This window comes from Lissotriton helveticus, chromosome 9 (assembly GCF_964261635.1).
Source record: "Lissotriton helveticus chromosome 9, aLisHel1.1, whole genome shotgun sequence".
NCBI lineage: Eukaryota > Metazoa > Chordata > Amphibia > Caudata > Salamandridae > Lissotriton > Lissotriton helveticus.
In genome coordinates this window covers 276,766,283-276,789,275 of record NC_136070.1, presented here as the reverse complement: position 1 = coordinate 276,789,275, position 22,993 = coordinate 276,766,283, and the positions used below count along the sequence as shown (strand labels likewise).

The following is a 22,993-nucleotide window of genomic DNA, read 5'->3' as shown; positions in this document are numbered from 1 at the left end:
TGCACAGGGTATATGAGGTCCAAATACATTTTTACTACACCAGAATGGACTACAAAGCGATAGCGTTCTTCATTAACTCTGAAGATTGTAAAGATGCTTTCAACATACCATTTAGCAATTGACAAGGATCTCTTACAGGGAAGCACTTCAGCTCAGGTATCGATTTTGACAGACCCTCATACAACTTTTTCACATACGTACCTGAATTACTGCAAATGCAAACAATATCACTCTAATCTTTATTGTACTTGGTAGGAACTTTTTAAGCAACATTCGAAGTGGCACTGCGTTCCATGTTTACCAAACGTCTGGTGTCATGTTTTCACCACTATCTCAGATGCTTGGTGACAACATTCTTTTCACATATACCTGTCACTACATCTTGCATTGAATTTTTAAAGCTTGGGGTGTTAGGCAATTCACTTACAATCAATACTGACTCACTAGAAAAGGGGGCTGATGTATCAAAGGATTTCATCCATTCTCTGTCTGAGGGTAAATGTGATGGTACATATTAGGAAAGATTCTTATGAAACCAGACATTTTATCTATCAGTGAAATCAAAATATCCAAATATGGTTTTGGTATTTCCGGATTCTTTACAGTTTATAAAATAACTACATAAGACGTAAAACATGCTTATAAACACTGCATCTTTAGGCCAAAGACCACAAAACTGAAAAAAGCCAAAGGAAGAAGAGACAATGTTTTAGTGACATCCCTAAAAAACAAAACTCAAGCAGAATAATGTTAGCCCAGTCTTTCTTCATGCTACCATGTATAACAAAGTTATATTGTATTGGCCTCTTCAGGAAGAAATAAAAAAGTCTCTTTCACTCAACTTTTCCTTTCTTTGAATGGCACTTCGTTTGTTGTTGCAAAGGTGTTTTTTCAGTGTTTATCTGCTTACACTGGTGATGGCTATTTACCTTTCAGTGGGGAGATGGGCTGTTTATTTTTCACGAATCCTTTATTGTCCGGGTGTCTTCGCTGGCTTAACTATCCTGTAACATTGTGGACGAGGTCACGCGGGTGGGATTGCTTTGATTGCTTTTCCTATTTCCGTTATGTGTACCCGTGATGGGCCTTTTACTTCTTACAGTGATTATTGTTTGTATATTTCCCACGCCTGGCCCTGTTCTGTATTTTACTGCGAAACACCTGATATCTGTATTGCCTGCTCCTGTCTTACTGTTAAAATAAAAATATATATATATATATATATATACCTTTCAGTGGGGTTTGATCAGTTATTATAGGTTTAAACCTAAAACCAGATAGCCTAATTCCAAGTTATATATGTGAAAGATAAATATATAAATTTGCCCCATTGCAGGACCAGGCTTTGATGGAGAAGATCGAGATAAAACCAAACTCTCAGCAACGTCTGCCAGAGTCTGCCCGAAGAAAGTCTTGGCGAACTTCCGAAAGTAAAATTAGCCATGGAATTTTTACAGTGATGAAGGATTACTGTACTAACAAGTGATATTCCCACATACTCCCCACCTGACCTAAATCCTAATAGCAAGATATCTCCATTTAAAGTTTTCCTGGCGGCTGTAAACCTAACCACAAGACTCCTGGGGCTCCAGAACCACCCACACTAAAAATTCTCGATTGCAACCAACTTGTTTAGAGATATGCGCTACTAAAGCTGGTCTTGTATACACAACGCTGACCACTGGGACTTATCCATAGCTAACTGCAACCAGTCAGCTTTAACATTTGTGCTCTTTTTTCTATCTGTGATCCAACATCAATAACCACACGTGAAGGTGTAGCTCAATGTTAGAACTCGAACAAGCTGTGATTCTAATATCACAAAAGATCCAGTCACCACAGAGCTTTCCTCCATCCCAACATCTGCAAAACAAACCGATTTGCCTTGGACTACATATCAGATGTCCAGAGACTGTCATAGTAGAACTTCCTGTCACCCAAAAAAGCAATGCATCTTTCTGTTGAATGTCTAACTGGTGATACACACAGTAATGATACCTGTAAACCCTGATGCATTGTAAGGTATGGTGAAGAAAGCTCCACGGAGTAACAATGGCCCATACAAGGTGTCGGCAATAGTGGCCATTTATGTCACACCAAAGTAGGTAAGCATTATTTGAGTTGTATATCCGCACAATAAGTGCAAGGCTTTTCCAGGTTTTTCTGCTAGCTTTAAATTATTATACAAGGGTTCGATTTTTCAAACTGTATGTTGAAGGCATATTCCTTTAAAAAAAAAATCTTCCTGGATAACAATTTTCTTTAAGTGTGCCCTCTTATGGCTAGTGCCACAGAAATGATGTGATTTTGCATCTGCAGCATGTTCTCCTTATAATCATGGATTAACAGCACTTGCCGCATAATCTATTTCATGCTTATTTTGCAGATTCCAAAGAAAAATATTTAAACATCAATCTGATCAAAAGTTACCAAACAAAATGACAAACATGGTTACACGCAGTGGAAGACCCTTTGCAAAGGTTAATAGGTCACTTTTTAGTTTCTGGATGATATGTTCGGGTATATTGGTATTAATGAGGTGAAACTTTTGCCCTGAAAGTATTAATGTGTCAAAATGACAAAATTATATTGCCAAATAATGATATGCATTATTCCTCAAATTTTGCCACAATAATTTGGCCCTTCATTGTTTCATTACTCCAGTGGCCAAGCTTATGAGTAATATAATATCATTGAAGAAACCTTTGCACCGTTTCTTCTAAGCAAGTCTACACTCTGAAGTGCTTCCGCCAGTGGAAAATAAAGGCAATTTGAGGGTGTCCTGGCTACTCTTGCAAGCCACAGTATCTGGTGCCCTGGGCCAGTACCGGGAAGAAGGAGTCTCACATCAGTTTCTCTCCAGTGACCTGCTGACCCCAGGTCCTGCATGAGCTACAAGAAGATAAGGAGAGTAATTAAGAGTGGAGTGAATTGACAGGTAGGTACAGAGGAGGGATAACCGACAATATGAAATAGAAGGAAAAGCAGAGAGCAGAGATACAAACTTGAGGCAGAGACGGATTCAAGAAGCAAGAGGGAGGAAGTATAGAGAGGAAGCTAGCGAGAGTGAGATACAGGATGGTAGAGTGAGTGAGACATGGGAGTAGACATGCATGCAGTGGAAGGCAGCTATGTGGCGGACAAGGAGTACTCACTCGGCCAAGGCACGGACGCAGCAGCGAGACATGGTGATGAAGGAGCTGGCATCGGCCCGCGTGGACAGGGCGGTCTCGATGCCCCTCAACAAGTCGTTGGTCTTTAAGAGCAGCAGCATTTCTCGCGGGACATTGTTCAGCAGCTGGCTGATTTGAGGTAGGTAGGCTGCTGCACCGCTGCGAATCTCTACAACCTGTGAGAAGGGAGACAGGGAGGAAGACAGGAAGAGAAAAGGAGAGAGATGAACACATTCATCAAAAGGGAGGCAAGCACACTTGGCGAGGATAGAGTGAGGCAGTGGGAGAAAGTGGAGATTCGAGGAAAGAAAGAGTAACAGTAAAGACAGAGAGAAGGTAGCAAAAATGTAAATAGATCATTAGTGCCAAATGAAAAAAAGCTTTTTGGAAGTGTTTGGTTGTAATCTGGCGCGCTCCTGTGGTTGTACCATAAGGCAGTTGGGTTAAGAAGCCTTAATATATTCCTGACCCTAAACGATGATACAAAGCAACAACATCTAGCGTAATTCAACAGTCAAAAACAAGTTATCACCATTTTTAATATCAAAAGCATCAGGTAAAACTTATTTGAGGCAAGAGTAATCCCCTTTAATGTATCAATTAATACATGTTTTGCCTCTATCCATGCCCCGTTGAGGGTTATTAAGTACTCCAATTCCCTCAGGCCCTGTTCACAATATATAAAACTGTAAAATATATATACACATATATGGAGTCTAAAATGCACCACTGGGTCTTGTTTTAACACAAACATGGATACTTATAGTCTGCTACAGAAGCAGTTTCTCAGATTTGCTAAAATCACTGGTATCAACACCAGGATTTTTCTAGAGACCTTGTGATTTTAGTGAATGGATGCCACAAGACAGACCCCAATCTGAAAAGTGTTCCAGCTCCAGAATTCTGTGCAGTTCACCATCAGTCAATTCTATGGGCAGATCAATATCTTGGCCACAGTCCGATATCGAAGGGCCTCATCGAGGCTGTGACATGTGCAAACAATTGAGGTTTTTACAAAAATGAAATGATCACCCTGCCTCATGTTTCATCTAGGTGTGTCATAGGAGTTTATCGTTCGACAAGTTTGGTCATGATTCTAAATACATCTGGGAAGCACTGACCACAAGAGATTCAGCAGCTCCCTAACCAGCCCTTGCAGCAGACATTCAAAAATGGAGCAGACGAGGTGGCCTCACATGCCCCCAGAGATACCAGGGATTTTTGCAAATATGAGGAACTGCTCCTGTAGCAGACTATGAGCTAACACCTTGTGTCCATTTTAGTGTTAAAACAAAGCCCAGTGATGCATTGTAGACTCTCTCTATATATATATATTTTACAGTTTTATATATTGTGAACAGGGCCTAGGAGCATTGGAGTACTTTATATGAGCAGCAGATTACTTTGCACATGGGCAGATTCGTTTTATTGTACACAAGGGGATTTAGTAACTTATCCAGAATCAAATGATGTTGAGCCTACACCGGAACCCAAACCTGTCTTCCCCATACTTATTCAGCATCTCTGGCCATTAGGCCAGATTCATATTTCTCATCCTGTATGTGAAAATCATACACATGAGGTATGGTTGTGTATGATCACATATAGTAACCACATTCTCTGTTGGAATGGCTTTATGAAGTAGACAAACAGCAGCAACGAATACTGGACGGTTCCACCACAGTCATGCTTGGGAATACGTGCAAGGGTTTGTTTTAAAACTGGACTTATGGACATTGCTCAACACCTTTGTCCTGGTGCACCAAAAGGGCTAATCATTTTAAATATTACTTGCATATTGACCAGGACCTTCATGGCCTAAAAAAAAGCACACAACCCACTAATGGGTCCCAGCCCAAAGTTTGGGAAACGCTGTCTTAGGTTGTCTAAGGGGATGGGGGGGGAGGGTTGGGGGGGTGCAGGGGGGCCATTTTTTGCAGTCACATTTGCCTAATGCTAACATTAACGTTATGCAAACTGCTCAGGACATCCAAATCTATGGTGCCATATATAAGGGAGGAGAAGGTATTGGCTGCAGCTTTCCTGCTAATAATAAAAAAGTCCTACTACCACGATGGAGGAAAAAGCTGGGAAGCAAGACTTTTGCAGTCATATGATAGTCAAGAACATAACAATCTGGAAAGAATGATTTATTCGGAATAAATTATTCATTTGAACAATGATTACAAGTTTGCATTTAATATGCTTTTACAATATTATTTTCCTAAAGAAGTTGGTATTGACTAAATTGAGTTTTAAGGGCCAGATGTAGGTAACTTCCATTTAGTGAGTCCTTAATAGCGATTATTACCGAATCGCTATTAAGGACTTGCTAAATGGAATGTAGGTAGGAATCGCTAAAATATTAGAGATTCCTTAACATTCCTTAATAACAAATCGGTAATTCTGATTCGTTATTAAGGAATACCTAGCCATTCATTCCTATGGGCTAGGAGGCCCATAGGAATGAATGGGAAGAGATTCACTATTAGCGATTCGGTATTACCGAATCGTTAATAGCAGGAGGTATTTCACGGGTGCCAGGGTGTCCAAAGGACACCATGTTGCACCCCTGAAATGTGCATGTGTGCACATGTGGCGCACATCCATGCCCTAAGGGCATGGATGTGTGCCACGTGGCACATATAAAAAAGCAAAAAAGTGCTTTTTGTAAGGAAATCGCTACTTACCACCAACTTGAAGTTGGTGGAAAATAGCGATTCATTAAAGCTGAGGTGCACTGTTTTTAGTGCTACCTACGTTGCATTTAAGGAATCGGTATTTCCGATTCTTTAAATGCAAGAGCAAAATAAGGAATCGCTATTTTGCGATTCCTTATTTTGCATGTAGGTTTAAAGTCACCTACATCGCACATGGCTAAATACCGGTCGGTAACGCTGAAATTCTCAGAATTTCGGCGTTACCGACCGGTATTTAGCTGCCTACATCTGGCCCTTAGTTCCTACCAGATAGATGTAGTGATCTGTTAGAAAAGAATACTGAATTGTTGGCGCAAACACTTAAGCAGGTAATACCATTATCACTCTCCAGTTTTTCAGGTGTACCTAATGTCACTTCTCCAAGACGCCATTTTTTGACTACATTAGTAGCTTGACAATATGCTTTAAAATCATGCATATGCTTGGATATCAGCTCAAACATAAAATGTGTATTTGTTTGTTTACATTCAACCCTTAGGACATCTTAGTGCTGAATAATAGAGGTTGATTGATACCAAAGTAAATGGTACTCATTGTATTAACCTGGAAAAGATTAAAGGTTGAGTTGACCTGCCAGGATTCAAATCTGTGATCGTGAGATCAAACACAGGTAGCTGCACTAAACCACTAGACCCAGTAACAACATTGTGTCTTTGGCATTCTGAAATATTTGGGTCCCACTGCTGGAGTAAAAGGCATTGCAATAGCTGGATATTGTGGAAGAATAGTAAAATAGATAAAACTCGAGGAGAGCTCAAATCCACCTCTATTTAAGCACAATATGACTACATTTTTGCTAAATATTTCCCAGAAGTTCCTAAGGTAGTCCTACAGGTAGGAGTACAATATTATAGTCAAGTTTAACTAGATGGATGGCAATATTGACTCCAAATCAAGTGCCTATACAAACTGCCAAAGGCCAAATGATAAAGTAAATATAATGAAATAAATGGATTAGCAAAACCACCCTGCAATGCGCAGTGATTTAAAGGATGCTCTGTAACGCACTTCTTTAAAAACTTTGATTATCGTTGCACTGTTATACAGTTCCAACAAATTAAGTAGGACTGCGTATTAGGACAAAATAAACATCAGAATATAGGAACCAAGTCCATCAACAGTATCAGGAAATGTTGACCCCATTCCTGGCTAGCTTACAGTGCACCATCTGAACCCCATACCTAACCAGTGTAACAGATGGTATCGGCAGCCTCAAACAGGACTACTCCGATTCCCAAGGAAATCATGGAAATAGGTCTACCCATTCTTGGTTACTCATGCATGAACAAGGTGAACACAAGAAAGATATGAATAATGATTCTCAAACAATTTTTTAAACAATCGTATTCTTGCATAGACAAACAGCGATTCTCAGGCAGATGAAGCAAAACATTGTAACCAACATTATTAGAATGGTGAAAAAGATAAACAGTTCAACCACAGTAATGATATTATGTGGTTATAAACCTATCTGTTACTATCTATACCATCAGAGCACAGTGGGAGTATCTCTGTCAGATCTATTGGGATAGCCCGACCTCTCCCCATACCTGGATAGGTGTGCCAGGGAGCCGGTCTGGTAAAGAGCAGCCTATTGTCCTTGGTAGGATAAAGATCAGAATCAGCAGGGCTGCATCTCAGGCACAGTGCCACTTTTACGGATAAAACCAGTCAAACTGCCCCTCTGCTGAATGCAATCCAGAGGTAGTTTATATAATAGAACATCATTCATATCGCACTGGGTGAAAGGTGCAACTCTGATGCAGTGATCTGTCTGATTTCTAAGAGCTGTCTCCGACTGCACACATCACGACAAGGACATCTCGTTCTATGTTCCTAACCTTGGACAGACGAAAAAGGCTTACTAGGAATAAACTGCACATACAGTGTATTTTCAGTATATTAGTGAGCAAATGTGAAAACATGTAATAGTCGACACTGGAAGATGTCATGTTTAAAACATGAAACTTATATGGATGTTAAATGCAGACCCTAACATACCTTTCAACACTGCCCAACATGCAGGGTTTTCATTCTTACGGATGCTAACAGGTCGGGAAAAGTTGTGTCCTGCAAAAATAATGTCATCTGATAACCCTAATCAAAAGCTGAGTGTGCAGCCTGGAGGAGGCAGTGCACAGGGAGCTGGGAAGGGAGGGTGGGTCTGTGTGTTTCACAGAGGCGCAACTTAAGATGAGACTGCACCTTTGAGGCGACTCCACAAAAATGCTACCAAACAGAACCAGCTATTGAAGCAGCAACCCACTGCAGACTCCAACAGCACTAATGCTGCACCCTGGTCTACAACTAGCGTGGCAGGGATCCTTGTGAGTGGGTGTTTTAGGGGTGAAGAAGAAGAAGACGCCAAGTTATCCAATATGTGCTTTTACCCAAAATCTTGTAATAATCAGCATCTCCAATATATTCATTCAGTACGAGTGTGTTCAATAGTGTGAAGCTACTAACAGTGGTGTTTTCAATAAGTCAAATGGTGTAGTCTACCTGCAAGCAATGGCGCATATACTGAGAATGCAACAGGAGCATTGCTCTGAAACGCATTCAAGAGATTTCAATTGTTCTTTTGTTTATGAATTAACTCAGGGGCTCATCATGCAACAGCTTCTATAGAATAAAAAAAGTATATTCGAGTTGATGATTGTCTATTATAAAATTTAGGTGAAAGAAGTCTCCTTATAAATAGTTTGAGGGGTAGTTGGCCCTCCCCTCCCCACATGAGCTGCCTTTTCATATCATCATTTGTAATCTCATTTAGGCATTTTGAGTGGCGCTGAGTTTATAAGGATCTATGCAATATGTCCTGGTGCTTTTCAGATTCCTGGTGCTTTTCAGGTCGAGGCGAATGGTTGTCTTACCAACATGAGCAGGAAGAGTTTGAGGGAAGATGTAGTGATAATGAGCACTTCTCTAAGCATAAGGCCAGTAAAATGTGTCAGACTTTGTATGATGTGTTATCAGCTTACCACAGGATAAGTCTCACCAATGTTTTTTTCCAGAAACATCGGGTTTCATTTTGAAAACAAATCATTTTTCTATTTTATGGAAGTAATGCTTAGGTGCACCAAAATATGCAAATGAGAAATGATTATTAAGAACAAAATCTGCTGCTTTATAGACAAGCAGGTGGAAATTACTCATGTGGAATAAATGGATGTAAGAATGGGAACGTGAGAATGCATTTCCCCACAGTCAATGCGCTTCTAATGTGGGGAGAAGGATGAATTCTCCAGATGTATGTGATTTAACAGAAAATATAAATACTGAGATATTCTTTCACCTAAACTGTTTAATCAAAAATGTTCATGATGAATGGCATTTACCATTTGGTAGAAACAACTGTTAGAATATCTTTTTTCGACAGTACCCGTTAAATGCTTTGTAGGTCTTGCCAAGCAGATAGTGCAAGCTGTTTGGTTGTGAAAGACCTATTGTGAGCCTACAGTTCATCCATTGCTTTCCATTGGGTGGCTTTACTGTCACTCACTTGCTTTCTTCATTTTCAATGGCTTTCTTCCTCTTTCCTCTTCTTGTGTTTGTCCATCCGCTGGAGTGTAGATTCTTTACTATCCTTTTGACTTGCGACATGTATCCTTACACTCACTGTTTGGTACCTACATTTTTCTTTTTAGTTAAACAGTGCACGAAAGTGCATGTGTTTTCCAGCTCCCTCCCATGTGTTCTTTACCCCCTGCCAAACTCCCTGTCCCTCGTGTGCTCCATGTTGTTCTCTCTATTCTATGCAGTTTCTCCTCCTCTCCTCAACTGCTCCTTGATGGTGATTTTTTTATTTATTCTGCACTCAACAAAAAATATTTGTTTATTTTCCGATCCAAGTGCTGTCCAACATTTTGGGTCTGTACATAAAATAAAACGAAAAATGGGGCCAGCGTCATTCCATAGGTGCACCCATTCAAGGTGACACATTAGCGCATGTACAGAATGACGCTCCCGGCAGCAGTGGTTATGTCATCATGTCTTTCTGTTTGTTTTGCTGATGCTGTGTAGCATCAGCACACTATATTGGTAAAGGCAGTAAGTCCAAAAGGTGAGACCTACTGGCTTTGCTAATGCCTGTTTTTAAGGTGTATATGTAAGTAAACTTGAAAATGTTTTTTTTGCCTGTAAATTTTTCTGCAAAGTTTGGAAAGATACTTTTACCTTCACTCACATTCTCAATCCACATCCTATCAATGGGAGAAATATCATATTTTTTTTATTGCTGTTCAACTAAGATTGGGCACGATATGCAGTATAACATCGATAAAAATGAGTCTTTCTAGGTCTGCAATTATGAATAAATGCGCCATAGAATAAATATTATTAAGTGGATAGGATGTGTAATCAGATCAACACGAAATATTAAGTTAAATACTAGGTGGTGCATTGTATATGTCTTATTGTGGATGAATACACTTTCAAATACTTATAAAGTACTGAATGTTCTGAAGATATTAAGGAATCGCTGATAATTCTGTTTTAGAACTCAACTGTCATGTGCTACTTATGATATGTTTTTGTTCACATTCAGATATTTTGTCCTCAAAGTGGAAGCAAATAAAAGTGTCTGGACTAAGTCGGGACTGGTGAGAGTGCAGGACTGCAATGACTCAGGAACCCTACGATCAGTTCAAGATCTGAATGAGGTCACAGCCTCCAAACACAACAATTCATGTAATTTTTTTTTGGTGAAATTTGTTTTTATTGCAGGTAATAAAGTTGGCACATTAGTGGCACCTGATACGTAGGAAAAACCAGGAGGACGTCAATAGAATCAGCTCTATACACGGCCATTCAGCCCACAACCCGGGGGTCGGGCGGCGTGTGCCAGCAGTCCACAGGGGAGCAATTCTCCATTCCAGTAAAGTGCAACAGGTGAAATGAGTATATCTCGTCTGCTTTTCTAAACAACCCAACAAAACAAAACATCCCCTCCCCATTCCCCAATCAGATTCATCCCCCCAGAGGAGGTAATTGCTAGATGCAGTCGTACAGTAGTCTAATGCCCTCGGAAACCGAGAGCGCTCCCACTCCTCTTTCCCCCTCCCCCCACCCCCTCGTCATCAGCAGCGTATCGTGTGGTCAACCAGTTCGTGAGAAGAGACTCAGTTCTCTCTCGGGGGTCCAACCCACCCATGATCTGTTATTGAGGCCCGGGTCCCTCTCCAACTGTATCATCAGAGTCAGTATGTGTGTCATGGTCGCGCAGGGCCTGCACCAACGCCTCCCATGCCTGCGCCGCTTCTAGAGCCCTCTCATCCCTTCGCCGCTGCACCTGTTGGTATCTCAACGTACTTTCACTTCCCGCCCACTTGAGAAGTTCATTACGCCATTTATCACCTGTAGGACCAACTCGCGCCTTCCAGTGTCTGGTGATTTCCCGTTTGGCAAGGAGCAACCCTAAATCTATAAACTTATTTGTAATCTTGTGTTTAGGGGTATGTGGAAACCAGTGTAGGATCCCCACAGCTGCATCTATCTGTATCGACCGACCTGTCACTTCAGTCAGTGTCTCTCCCACAAACGACCAGTAAGCAGTCAGCATAGGGCAGGACCACAGCATGTGTATGAGGTCCGCTCCGTCCGCCCTGCATCTAGGGCATGCCGCGGTCTCTAGGTTGAAGTATTTCTGCAACTTCTCCGGTGTCAGATAGGCTCGATGTAAAATGTAGAAGTGGACCAGTTGGAACCGGGCATTACGCGTGCTCTTCCAGGCCTGTCGCAACAGCTGGGCCCACGCGGTCTCCGGGATGTCTTTTCCTATGTCCAATTCCCACCGGGCCCTAAGATCCGACAAGGGGGTCAGTCTGTCCTCTATCATTCTAGAATATAAGCAGGAGACAGCTTTAACCGTTCCTGCAGACATCATGACGTATTGGCACGCCGCCGACACCTGCGGTTCCCCCTGACCCATCCTCCAATGCGCCTGGAGCGCCCTTGTGACCGCCGCATGGAGCAAAAAATCGCCTCTAGGGACATCATAGCGGTCCAATAGCTCCTGGAAGGGCAACAACGTCCCGTCCTCGTAGAGGTCACCTACGGTCTGTAGACCTAGCTCCTCCCATTCACCTAATCGTGACCAGTCGCCACCATGGGGTAACGCCGTGAGCATTCCCATCGGGATCTCCGGGGCATAAGGTCTCAGTTTTCCCAGTCTACGATGCGTCCTGTTCCAACACGAGCGTATGGTGCGTTCCTCCTGAGTGAGGTCTCGCAGATCAATCCTCTGCTGGAGTGCAATATACGATAGGACATGTCTGGGTATGCCAGTGCCCCGCACCTCTTCCGGTTCCCGAAACTCACGCGTCACCTCCTGGGTATAGACCTGCAACTGAGCAGCTAAGTAGTACGTCTCAAAGTCGGGCGCCGCCAATCCCCCCTCCGCCCTAGGTCTCTGCAAGGTTCTGAGTGCCACTCGTCGGCGGCCTGAGCCCCATAAGAACGCTACTATCATGGACTCCAGACCCTGGAAGCTAGCCCTCGGGAGCCAGATTGGCAGCGTTCTGAAATAGTATAGCAGGCGAGGGAGTGCCACCATCTTCAGTAGCACAATTCTTCCCGCCACCGACAAGGGCAGGGTGGACCAAAAGGCCGTGCTACCTCGAAGCGCTCGGATGCCTCTGGATATGTTGCCCTCAAGTATGTCAGCAGGACGATGGTAAACGCGCACCCCCAGGTATTGAAAGCAAACCGGCTCCCATCTGATCTCTCTATGAATGTCCGGTTCGGGACTATCGCTGCGGACCGGGAACAGGCAGGTCTTAGCCCAATTTACTCGAAGCCCCGACACCGATCCAAAAGTCGTGAGCACTGAATCAGCGCCAGCCAGGGCCGCCCCAGCATCTTCTAGGAAAAGCAACAAGTCATCCGCGTAGAGGGATATGTACTGGTGGCCCGTCGGAGACTGTAATCCCCTGTAGTGGGCCCCAGTGCGGATCGATATAGCCAGCGGCTCCACCGCCAGGGCAAATAGTAATGGGGAGAGCGAGCAGCCCTGTCTCGTGCCCCGCTCAACGGGGTAACGCCGAGAAATCAGTGGGCCCGCCTTCACCCTAGCCACCGCTGACGAGTATAACACCGCAGTCCACCTTAGGAACCCCTCACCTAGGCCAAACCTCTCCAGCACTCTGTGGAGGTAAACCCATTCCAAGCTGTCGAAGGCTTTCTCCAAATCGATCGAGAGAATCATAGGATCAGGAGCATAGGCATGATCCCCCTCCAACAGTCGGAACAAACGTCGAATGTTCATCGAAGTATTACGTCCGGGGATGAAGCCCGCCTGGTCCGCATGCACTAGTGAGCGCATGTGGTCCATCAGTCGTGTGGCCAATATGCTGCTCAAGATCTTATAGTCGACCGTGAGCATGGAGAGCGGCCTATAAGACGCCGGCTCTACGCCCTCACGGTCAGGCTTGAGTAGAGGTATCACCAGGGCCTCTCGCATCGAGCCCGGCAATCGCCCCAATTCGCCTCCTTATATACCTGTAGGAGTTTGGGGGCCAGGAGCTCAACGTATACCGCATAAAACTCCACTGGGATCCCATCCAGGCCCGGTGTTTTGTTTCGCGCCATGTTTTTTATGGCGTGTTTGATCTCTCCAATCTCCACGTCTCGTCCCAGGGCCTTCGCCCGTTCCGGATCCAGAGCGGGGATCGGCAGATCGCTAAGGAAGGTGTCCGTCGGGGTAGTGTCCGGGGTTAAGCGACTACGATAGAGCTGCTCATAGTAATTCCAGAAGCAGTGAAGGATTTCGGGTTGAGTATAGACCTCATTGCCTTCCGCAGTGCGCATGGCCACAATCGGCGATGTTCGTCTCGTCGGGTTGGCAAGCCAAGCTAGTAGCTTACTCGATTTGTCACCTTCAGCCAGTGATCTAGTCAGGTAAGTTTTATGGTCATAGCTCCGTAGTCGTTCAACTTCTACGGCTACAGCCTCCTTAGCCGCTAGTGTCTGTTGTTGGAGCTCCGGGCGGCCCGGGCGGGCCAGTTCCAGGTCGCGGAGGACTCGATCAGCTTTCGCCAGGTCCTCCAGAATTATGCGGTGCACTCCAACCTTCTGCGTTATACAATAACCTCGAACGACCACTTTAAAGGCGTCCCACTCTGTGGCTCTCTCAGCGGTCGTGCCCTCATTCGTCTCAAAGTATCCCGCAATCTTGTCCTCCAGGTCACTACGGAACACCTGGTCGTCCAGCAATTCTGGGCGTAACTTCCAGGTCGGCACACAGGAGGCGCCACGAAGCCATCGGAGATCGACCAGTAATGGATTATGGTCGGATATGGTCCTCGTCAGGTACTCAGAGCGTATGACCGAAGAAGCCACCTCCCCCGACCCCAATAGGCCATCTAGTCGCACATGAAGCTCATGCATGCCGGAGAAGTGGGAGTAGTCTCGGACAAGCGGGTGCTGCGCTCGCCAGACATCCGTCAGTCCCCATTTAGTCTGCCAGTCCATCCTGCCTCTGGCCACCCTGTGCGTCGGGGAGTCCGGGAGGGGAGGGTGGGACCTATCCAGATGAACGTCAAGCACCGAGTTGAAATCGCCCCCTAATAGGACGGGCCCTGAAAGGTAGCGGGCTAAGGAACCCGACAACTCTGTCAGAAAGGCGAGCTGGTCCGTGTTAGGCGCATAAATGCAGCAAATGCTCACATCTCGACCCCCCAGTCTCCACGCTATAGCTACAAATCTTCCCCCTGGATCTATAGTATGAGTATGGACCTGAAAGGGCACCCCCGCCTTTATCCATATCAGCGCACCCCTCGCATAAGCCGAGTACGTGGTGTTGTAGACCTGGCCGCGCCATCTACGCTGTAGCGCTAGCCCCTCTGATTTAGTGAGATGTGTCTCCTGCAGCAGCGCAATCTGTATTCCTCTACGCACTAGATAAGCGTGAACCTTATGTCTCCTGGCCATGGTGTGCAGACCCCGCACATTCCAAGTGATGCATTTTAGAGTTGAGAGATCAGCCATTATCCCAAGTCGTGCGCTTCAGTCCCTCTAGGTACATTACAGGCACGGGCAAATACCCAGCCAACTGCTTACCGATGACGATTCCCCCATCCAACAACAATAAATCAACTTTTAAACAAACAACCCTCAGCCTCCCCCCCAGAACAGGTTCCAAATAGTACCATCCAGTTCCCATCCAAACTGTACCCCCAAACAATCTCTCCCCAACTAACCTGGCGGTAGCCACCGCAGGTGTGCCTTAAGGGCAATGCGGGGGACCGAGCGACAATGTGGGGCCACCTCACTGCAAGCCACCGTGCAGTCGAGTCAGAAGCCACCAGAGGCTCTATAGGGAAACCCCACTACCCTCCCCACAGGCGATAAATTAGCAGGTCTCCATACAAGTAATGTCTCCCTCATGTAGGCATTCGCCCATCCACCCAGCCCCCACAATCAGAACCGGCTCACCCAATTGTGTCATTGTTCATCAAGAAGGTCCCCCGCAGTTTCCGGAGTGACCACTGGGAGCTTCACGCTATCAGTCTCCGAGCCCTCCGAGTCCGAGCGGCCTCCGCTTTCTCCAGGCTCCGACTGAGCCGTCTCGTGATCCTCCTGAGGGCCCGACATGGAAGAGACCATTTCCAGCGTTCCACGCCTCTCCGCCGCTGTCTCCACCGTAGAGGGCCGAGCAGTTCCACCTCTGCGGTGTCTAAATCTCTTAGGCCTCTGCCGCAGAACGCCCTCCATTGTTGGTTGAGAAGTGGTCCCAAACCCGTCCCCGCCAGCTCTATACAGTTCAAGCCAACTGCACACCTCGTCCGGGGTGTCAAAGAACTTGGTGGAATCGTCTATTATAACGCGGAGTAGGGCCGGAAAGAGCAGAGAATACTGGATACCCTCAGCACGCAGTTCTCTTTTTACCGCCAAGAAGGTAGACCGTCGTCTCTGCGTCTCATAAGTGTAATCCGGGAAAATGTTCACACGGCTATTTTCAACCTGATAGGGTCCTCCCCTCCTAGCCGCCTGCAGCAGTAAGTCTCTGTCGCGGAAATGGAGCAACCGCGCCACCACCGGCCGAGGGGGACGACCTTGCAACGGCGGTTTGGCCGGCACTCTGTGTGCTCGTTCCAAGGTGTAAAAGGGCGACAGCCCCTCCGGGGTCACCGTCGTCCGCAGCCAATCTTCTAAGAACGCCACCATGTCCTCTCCCTCAATTTTCTCCGGAAGGCCCACTATCCGAATGTTATTTCTCCTGTTGCGTCCTTCCGCCTCCTCCGCACGTTTCTCTAGGGCTTCTATCCTGGACAGGGCATGTTTCATCGTGGCATCTAATGTTTTCTGCGCCGGCCCCAGTCGCCGCACTGAACCCTCTACGTCCTTCACTCTTTCCGAGAGTTTGCCGTGGTCGGCTCTGAGCAGGCCCAAGCCCGTCGCAACTTTAGCTATATCTTCACGGAGGGCTGATCTGGTCTCAGTGATTGCCTGCAGTATCCTGTCCAGTTGCTCCTGAATCGGTGGGTTACCTGTTCCCTCCAGGTCCTGGCGCTCTTCGTTTTCCGGCGGCTCTACATCAGAAGCGGTCTGGGCACCCCCCTTAGCACCCCTCGTCTTCCCCATGTTGTTCGGAGTCCACTGGAGGATCGCCGCAGAGACGGGGGGTAGGCAATCCGGCCCAGTTCCGCTGCCAGGAACCTCAAAGCGTCCTTCCGCGGTGAACAGCCGGCTCCCAGGTGCGTAGGCCGCTAGGCGGCGGTCAAGGCTGGCGTCCGGGGTAAAAGGGCAGTGCGCAATAGGGACCCTCAAGTTCTTCCCACAACGCCAACCCTCAGAGCGGCTGTTCGCCCCCCAGCCGTGACGGTAATGGGGACAAGGGAGGCTCCTCACTGACGTCGATAGATCTCAAGGAGCCACTCGATCAATAGCCACTCCAGTGCTCCAGTCCACAAAACGGCCGCTCAAGCAGCAGGCACAGCGTCGCGTCGGGTGTGGCGGCGGCAGCAGCCCTGCGCCAGTGTCCAGTCCCGCGGCGCGGGGTAAAAGTGAGGATGAAAGGCTGCCCCGGTCCCCTCCGTGGTGTGTTGAGCGAGCCCCCCCCCTCCGCCTCTATTCATGGCCGCTCGATGGCGCCTTCAATACCCAGAGCAGGGATCCAGAATCTGGGGCCGCTCCCCTCACAGCCGAGCACCAGGTCTCCCGGCCAGTCAAAGCACCACAGTGCAGTGCCCCGTCTCCCCGGTCAACGCACGCACTGCGGGAGGCAGCAAGGGCGGTCTTCAGCTCCCTCTGCTTCACCGGATCTGTCCGCCGCGAGGGTCGGCCCGGGTGATAGAACCCGCACCTCAGGACTCCGCCGCCGCTCCTTGCAATGGCGCGGGTGGGCCGATCCGCCCCTCCCCCCCACGCAGGCTGGGGCGCTCGCTGTGGAGAGTTTTCCACAGGCGGCGCCTGGTCGTCCGAGGAGCAAGACCTCCATATCAACTGTCTGGAACTGTTGGCCGGGTCCTTCGCGGTTCGCTGCTGGACCAAGGACACGGTTCGTTCCTGCGTCTTGCTTCGCATGGACAATATCTCGGCCGTGCGCTACGTAAACCATTTGGGTGGCCCTCGTTCCAAGGCTCTTTCGGACTTGGCGAAGGTCTTTTGGAATTACTGCCTGGCGCACCACGTGTCTGTGACGACGGAATACTTGCTGGGTCAAGACAATCAGGTGGCGGATTGGCATTCCCGATATCTTTGGGACTCCAGTCAGTGGAAACTCGATACACATGTGTTCAGGTGGCTGAGCGACACCTGCGGCCCGTTCTCGGTGGACCTTTTTGCGTCCCGTCTGGACTTCCAGCTCCCACGTTTCTTCAGCTGGAGGCCACGGACGCCTTCCTCCAGGACTGGAGACGGGAGAAGTGGTACGCTTTTCCCCCGTTCTCGATGATACTTAGGTCGGCGGCCCATCTGCGCCGCCAACGGGCAGATGTGGTGATGGTGACTCCCTGGTGGAGGTCTCAAGTATGGTTTCCGGTTCTTCTGGAACTTTCTTGGGATTCTCCAATCCTACTCCCCAGGTTTCCGCGGCTTCTACTCAACGCGGACAGGGAACCCCATCACCTGCTCACTCAGAGCTCTCTTCACCTCATGGCGTGGAGGCTTTCGGGCGACGTTGGTCACTCGCGGGCCTTTCGAGACCAGCTGAGAGTTTCCTCTCGAAGGCCTGGGCAGGCAGCACGACAAAACGTTATTGCTCTGCCTGGAATAAGTGGTCCCGTTGGTGTCTTCGACGAGACCTGGATCCCTTGGTCGCAGGCGTCGTTCCTGTGTTGAACTACTTGGTGGAGTCGGCCACGGCTGGTCTGGCCTACCGTACTATCAATGCGATGCGATCAGCGATCTCGGCGGGCCACCAGCCGGTGGCGGGGGCACCGCTAGGAGAACATCCTTTTGTTTGTCGTCTCCTGCGGGGTATTCGACTTTCTTTGCCTCCATAACCGCGTTACTCGGTTCTCTGGGATGTTAACTTGGTGCTTAATCTATTTTTGTCGTGGCCGCCGTATAAGTATTTGTCTCTAAAGAAGCTTCCGGCGAAGTTGGCAATGCTCTTATGTCTGGTTTCGTGCAGGCGAGTGTCGGATGTTCGCGCCTTGGATGTCACGGCGAGGGTTTTTTCCCCTGATGGGGTGGTCTTCACATTGGGGCGTCGCACGAAGTGTGCTTCAAGGTCGATTTCTTATCCATACTTCGTCGACTCTCCCAAACTGTGCGTGGCTCAGTGTTTGAAGGCCTATGAGGATCTAACCTTGGAACTTCGCCCTCCGGGCGAACGACAGCTGCTAGTCGCGCTGCGAAAGCCACACAAGGCTGTCTCTTCTCCCACCATCGCCAGATGGGTACGGTGGCTCATGCAGGAAGCAGGCATTGACACGAAACAGTTCGGTGCTCATTCCGCTAGAGGGGCCATGGCCTCGAAGGCGTTCTCTTTAGGAGCCAGATTGGAGGTTTTGATGAGAGCTGCGGATTGGTCTTCGGACTCCACCTTTAAAAGGTTTTACTTCAAACCGGTGGTTGATATTGCTCACTTGGTGGTGAGTAAGCTTTAAACTAGCATAATCTGAAGCCTCCGGTCCTGACATAGAATCGAAATTTGCCTAGCAGTGTAACGGTAAGTTTCAATTCTATTAAGGACACGGAGGCGAGGATTATCCCTCCCGATCCGCCTGCGGAGATTTCCCGCCCGTACTGCAGTAAGTATTCAGGTTTTCCAGTCCTATGGTTATGTGACTTGAACGTGGTGCATTGTGTACTCTTTGGTCGCTGACAGTTTCCCTTTCACTGCTGACGCTGTGGCATTTTTTTGTAGGAAATGATGGCGCCAAGCAGGACCAATAGTGGAATAGCGTGCCTCACGCGAAGGAAGAGGAAGTGGTCATGAAGGGGATGTCCTACCTAGCTGCAGTGGATACTGAGAAGGGACTACATTATGGACTGCCTTATGATGCTCATGGGTGTTGTAGTTTGATGGACATATTCATTTTGTTTTTGCCCATACGCTTTGTTTGGGGTAGGGCTGATGTTATGTGCTTTTTGGCTGCTGTGAGTTTTGTGAATAAATCAGCGGAGAAGGTAAAAATCATAATCCTCGCCTCCGGGTCCTTAATAAAATTGAAACTTACCGTTACACTGCTAGGCAAATTTCGATTCTGGGTGCATGGATGAAAGAAAGGTAGGTTGCCTTGTTTTTTTTGTTTTTTTACTCTTCATAGTCTGGAGTCTGATGGTGCCCTGGCTGCAGGTGTGCCAAGAATCACCAAAGTCTGCAAGATAGGCATTGTTTCTGGTTATTATGACTTTGTAAATGATGCAGCCAGTTTTGAAGATGGTCTGGGCCAGCAAGGTGAGCCAATAAAGTTTTGGCCGGAAGGGGGTGATGTGATCATGTTTCTTCAGGCTGTGGATAGGACATGCATGGTGTGGAGGACATCCCTAGGGATGCGGGAGTGCTATGGAGTTTGAAAGGCCATAGAGCAGGGCATTACCACATACAGATGTGAAAGTGCGAGGTTTGAGCAGAAGTCCTGAAGCCACTTTCTGGAAGAAACAGTTTCACTCTCTTTATAAGAGAGAGCTGGCACTAGGCCGCCTTTGAGGTTTTTTTTTTAGTTGGGCAATATATTTCTTGTGGTGGAGTTTGGTGTCCAGGTTGAATCCAAGTGGCATGGCATTCAGTGAAAGATGGGGTTCAAAGCTGTTAAAGTTTAAATTGCATATACATACGGCTTACTACCCATGGCGAGGCATTGATTCGCTTTACGGTGAGTAACAAGCTTCATGGGAGCCCACAGTAAGTGGTCAGTCCATTCGCTATTGGGGTTAGTTTTGCATGCTAATTCCCTCCATTCCCTCCAGTTTTTTGTAGTATATTATTGCCAAGATGTGATCAATAGAGGGGGCTATGTGTGAAGCAACTGCTTGTTGGAAATAATAAGATAGTTATGGTTTCCAAAAGGGCTTAAGATTTATAGGCATGAGATTTAGATTCAATCAGGCAGGATTTTAAGGAATATAGCAGGTGGAGAACTTTGCATGTAATTTGTGGGTGTAAACCTGCTAAAAGAAACCCTTTTAAATTCTGCTCCTAAGGAATGTAGCTTGTAGCTTATACAATCCTTCTAGAGGCACTTAATGGGTAGCACAGATACTTCCCACAGGAAGCACAGTGCTTGTTAAGACTCCTTTACTTACAAGCAGTGTGAGAAATAAGCACATCCTGTTACCAGTCATTAAAATTTGAAAACACCCCAGAGAGAACCCTTTTGTATACCCACTAAAGCAGCACATTCAATACTATAAAGTATTGTTACAGTTTATGCAAATCCTATACACCATACATAAACTATACACGTAATATAAAACATGTTATGTAAACACCTCCCAACTTAAAAAATGTACACATTGCAGCAATCATTAGTATATTAGTTTGTGATCCATTCAATACCTGGTTTGAAAGGTGCTGTCCCCTACATCCACCTGAGAGCCCCCTCACAGAACAGACACCATGCCCAGCAGAATGACTGTGTCTGAGGTCACCTTCTAGCATCCACTTTGCCATGTAGTGGAGCACACCTGAATTGAACCGGGTTTGTAATTTTTCTTGTTTGTTCGTGTTGCCAAATGACAGGAATTCTGTCTTCAAGTGGATGGCACTGCCAGTGAATTCAGATCGAGACTCCAGAATATGTATGAGGGTGGGATGGTCGACGGTGTCGAAGGCTGCAGAAAGGTCCAGCAGCATCAGGAGACGGAGGTCATATTCATCTGTGGTCAAGAGGACTTAGTCTAATGATGTATAAGGTGTCGGTCTCCGTGCTTGAAAGTGGTTGCATATACATCTTTTACGGGTCACAGCTGCGACCTCTGGACTTTAGTTGTGACCCCTGTCATGTTGCTTGCGACCCCTGGCACGTTGCTGTGACCCCTGCCACATTGTTTACGACCCCTGCCAGCATAACACAGGTATTCCTGTTTCTGTTCACTGAGGCAGCCTTTGCTAAACCAGCCAGTTACACTTACAGCAGCTTTACCTTGGCATGCGCAGGGCCTCTGACTTGAGAACTAGTTAGTGAAGAAGAATCGAAGGCTGGCATGAGAGGAAAGGCGGATGGCCATTTGCATGTGTTTGAGAGACCCAAGTCGTGTATGGGGTCAATGAGGATTCTGGCTGAGCTGTATTCAGGAGTTCATGTAAATCCTGCATAATATATGTATTTTTGGTTTTTCTTTTAAATATGGTGACAGGCGAAAGCCACATGAACTAAAGGCGTACTGCTGGTTTGTAATAATATGAGTTTTGCTGCTCAACACTAAAAAAAATGTAGATATATAATACTTAAATTACATATTTAATCTTGCCAACCAAACAAAATGTTAAACTTGTAAAAGCGCTACTGTCATATTCACAGACTGGGCCTTCACAATCAATAATACAGTCGGTGGACCAGCACAAAGGCTGTGGGTGTACATTGAACCCGATTACTCTTGCAATTTTCTTTTAAACGAGGTAAGGGGGGCATCATTGCTGCTTACATTGGCCCCCGTGGTATCTTGCAGCACCACTGCTCCGCCTCAAATGACACCTTGTGTTACCCTCAGACTAACAGCGCTTTCTGGGATACAGTAGTTTTCATTTTTCCTTTCTCAGCAAGCACAGAGGTTTTTGTTTAACCGTTCTAAACTAGAATGGGGTTAAACATCCCTGCAAAGTGCTTTTGGCTAAAAAAAACCATAATCAACTGTCTGAAGGTATCACACAGGACCTGCTGCAACCTGTAAGCTAGACACAACCTATCCCTTCACTAATGCCCATACTCTATGTTCTGTAATGTGATGTAGGCAGTCTTTGATGCTACTACTACAAGCCCTGTTTTTGATGCTATATCTGTTTAGTGCTCGAGGCTTAAACTACTTACAGCTCCCTGCGCTGTATCTCTTTAATGAGCAAGGTTTCTGCTGTGCTGGCCATAATTGTGTGTTTTGTGTGGCAGAAGCTTGCACGTCTCTTGCTGATGCTGTACCCATTACGTTCTGAAGGTTTGCGTTGCTCGTTACCATGCAGTATGTTTTTTTATGGGAGTGGTTTACATGCTGTGTCATTTCTGTGTTAGAAAACTCTGCAATGCTGCTTCTGTTGTAACTTTGTAGTGTCAGCAAAGGAAACGTATACCGCAGCTGCCCATCCTATACCTCTTGTGTGTGAGAGAAGGTTCTGCTCGTGCCATCAGTCCTGTACCTGTTCTGTGTGTATGGGGATCTAGCCTCCAGCCAGACTAGCTGTAGCGGGCATCGGGCGTTTGCCCGCGAGGCTGGAAGGGTAGGGATCAGTTTTGGAGGGGGGGGGGGCTTATTTTGTTACTGGGGGCAGGTTTTGCAGAGATATCGGTCCCCAGTAACAAAAGCAGCAGTGCTGACACTTGCACCCCCACCTGGGGGGGGGGGGGGGTTCAACAAAACTGCCAGTGCTGCTTTGGGTTCCCAGTCCTGCCCTGCCTCCATATGTCCCTTTTTGAGTGAGTGGGATGCTTGCAATGCTGATATCTACACAGTACCATTCTGTGTGAGTGAAGCTTGCAGTGTTGCTGCCTGTAATATAAC

At 46.8% G+C, this 22,993-nt stretch overlaps 1 protein-coding gene across 2 annotated transcripts in view; it reads right to left on the bottom strand.

Moving 5' to 3' along the window:
* Positions 1–22,993, bottom strand: part of ADCK1 (aarF domain containing kinase 1) — an 855,153-nt gene that overhangs the window by 7,158 nt on the left and 825,002 nt on the right. For both annotated transcript variants that reach the window (XM_078659980.1, XM_078659979.1), the window contains exon 10: positions 3,156–3,349. In XM_078659980.1, coding sequence (XP_078516106.1) covers positions 3,156–3,349 — 194 coding nt within the window. The remainder of the gene's footprint in view (positions 1–3,155; positions 3,350–22,993) is intronic.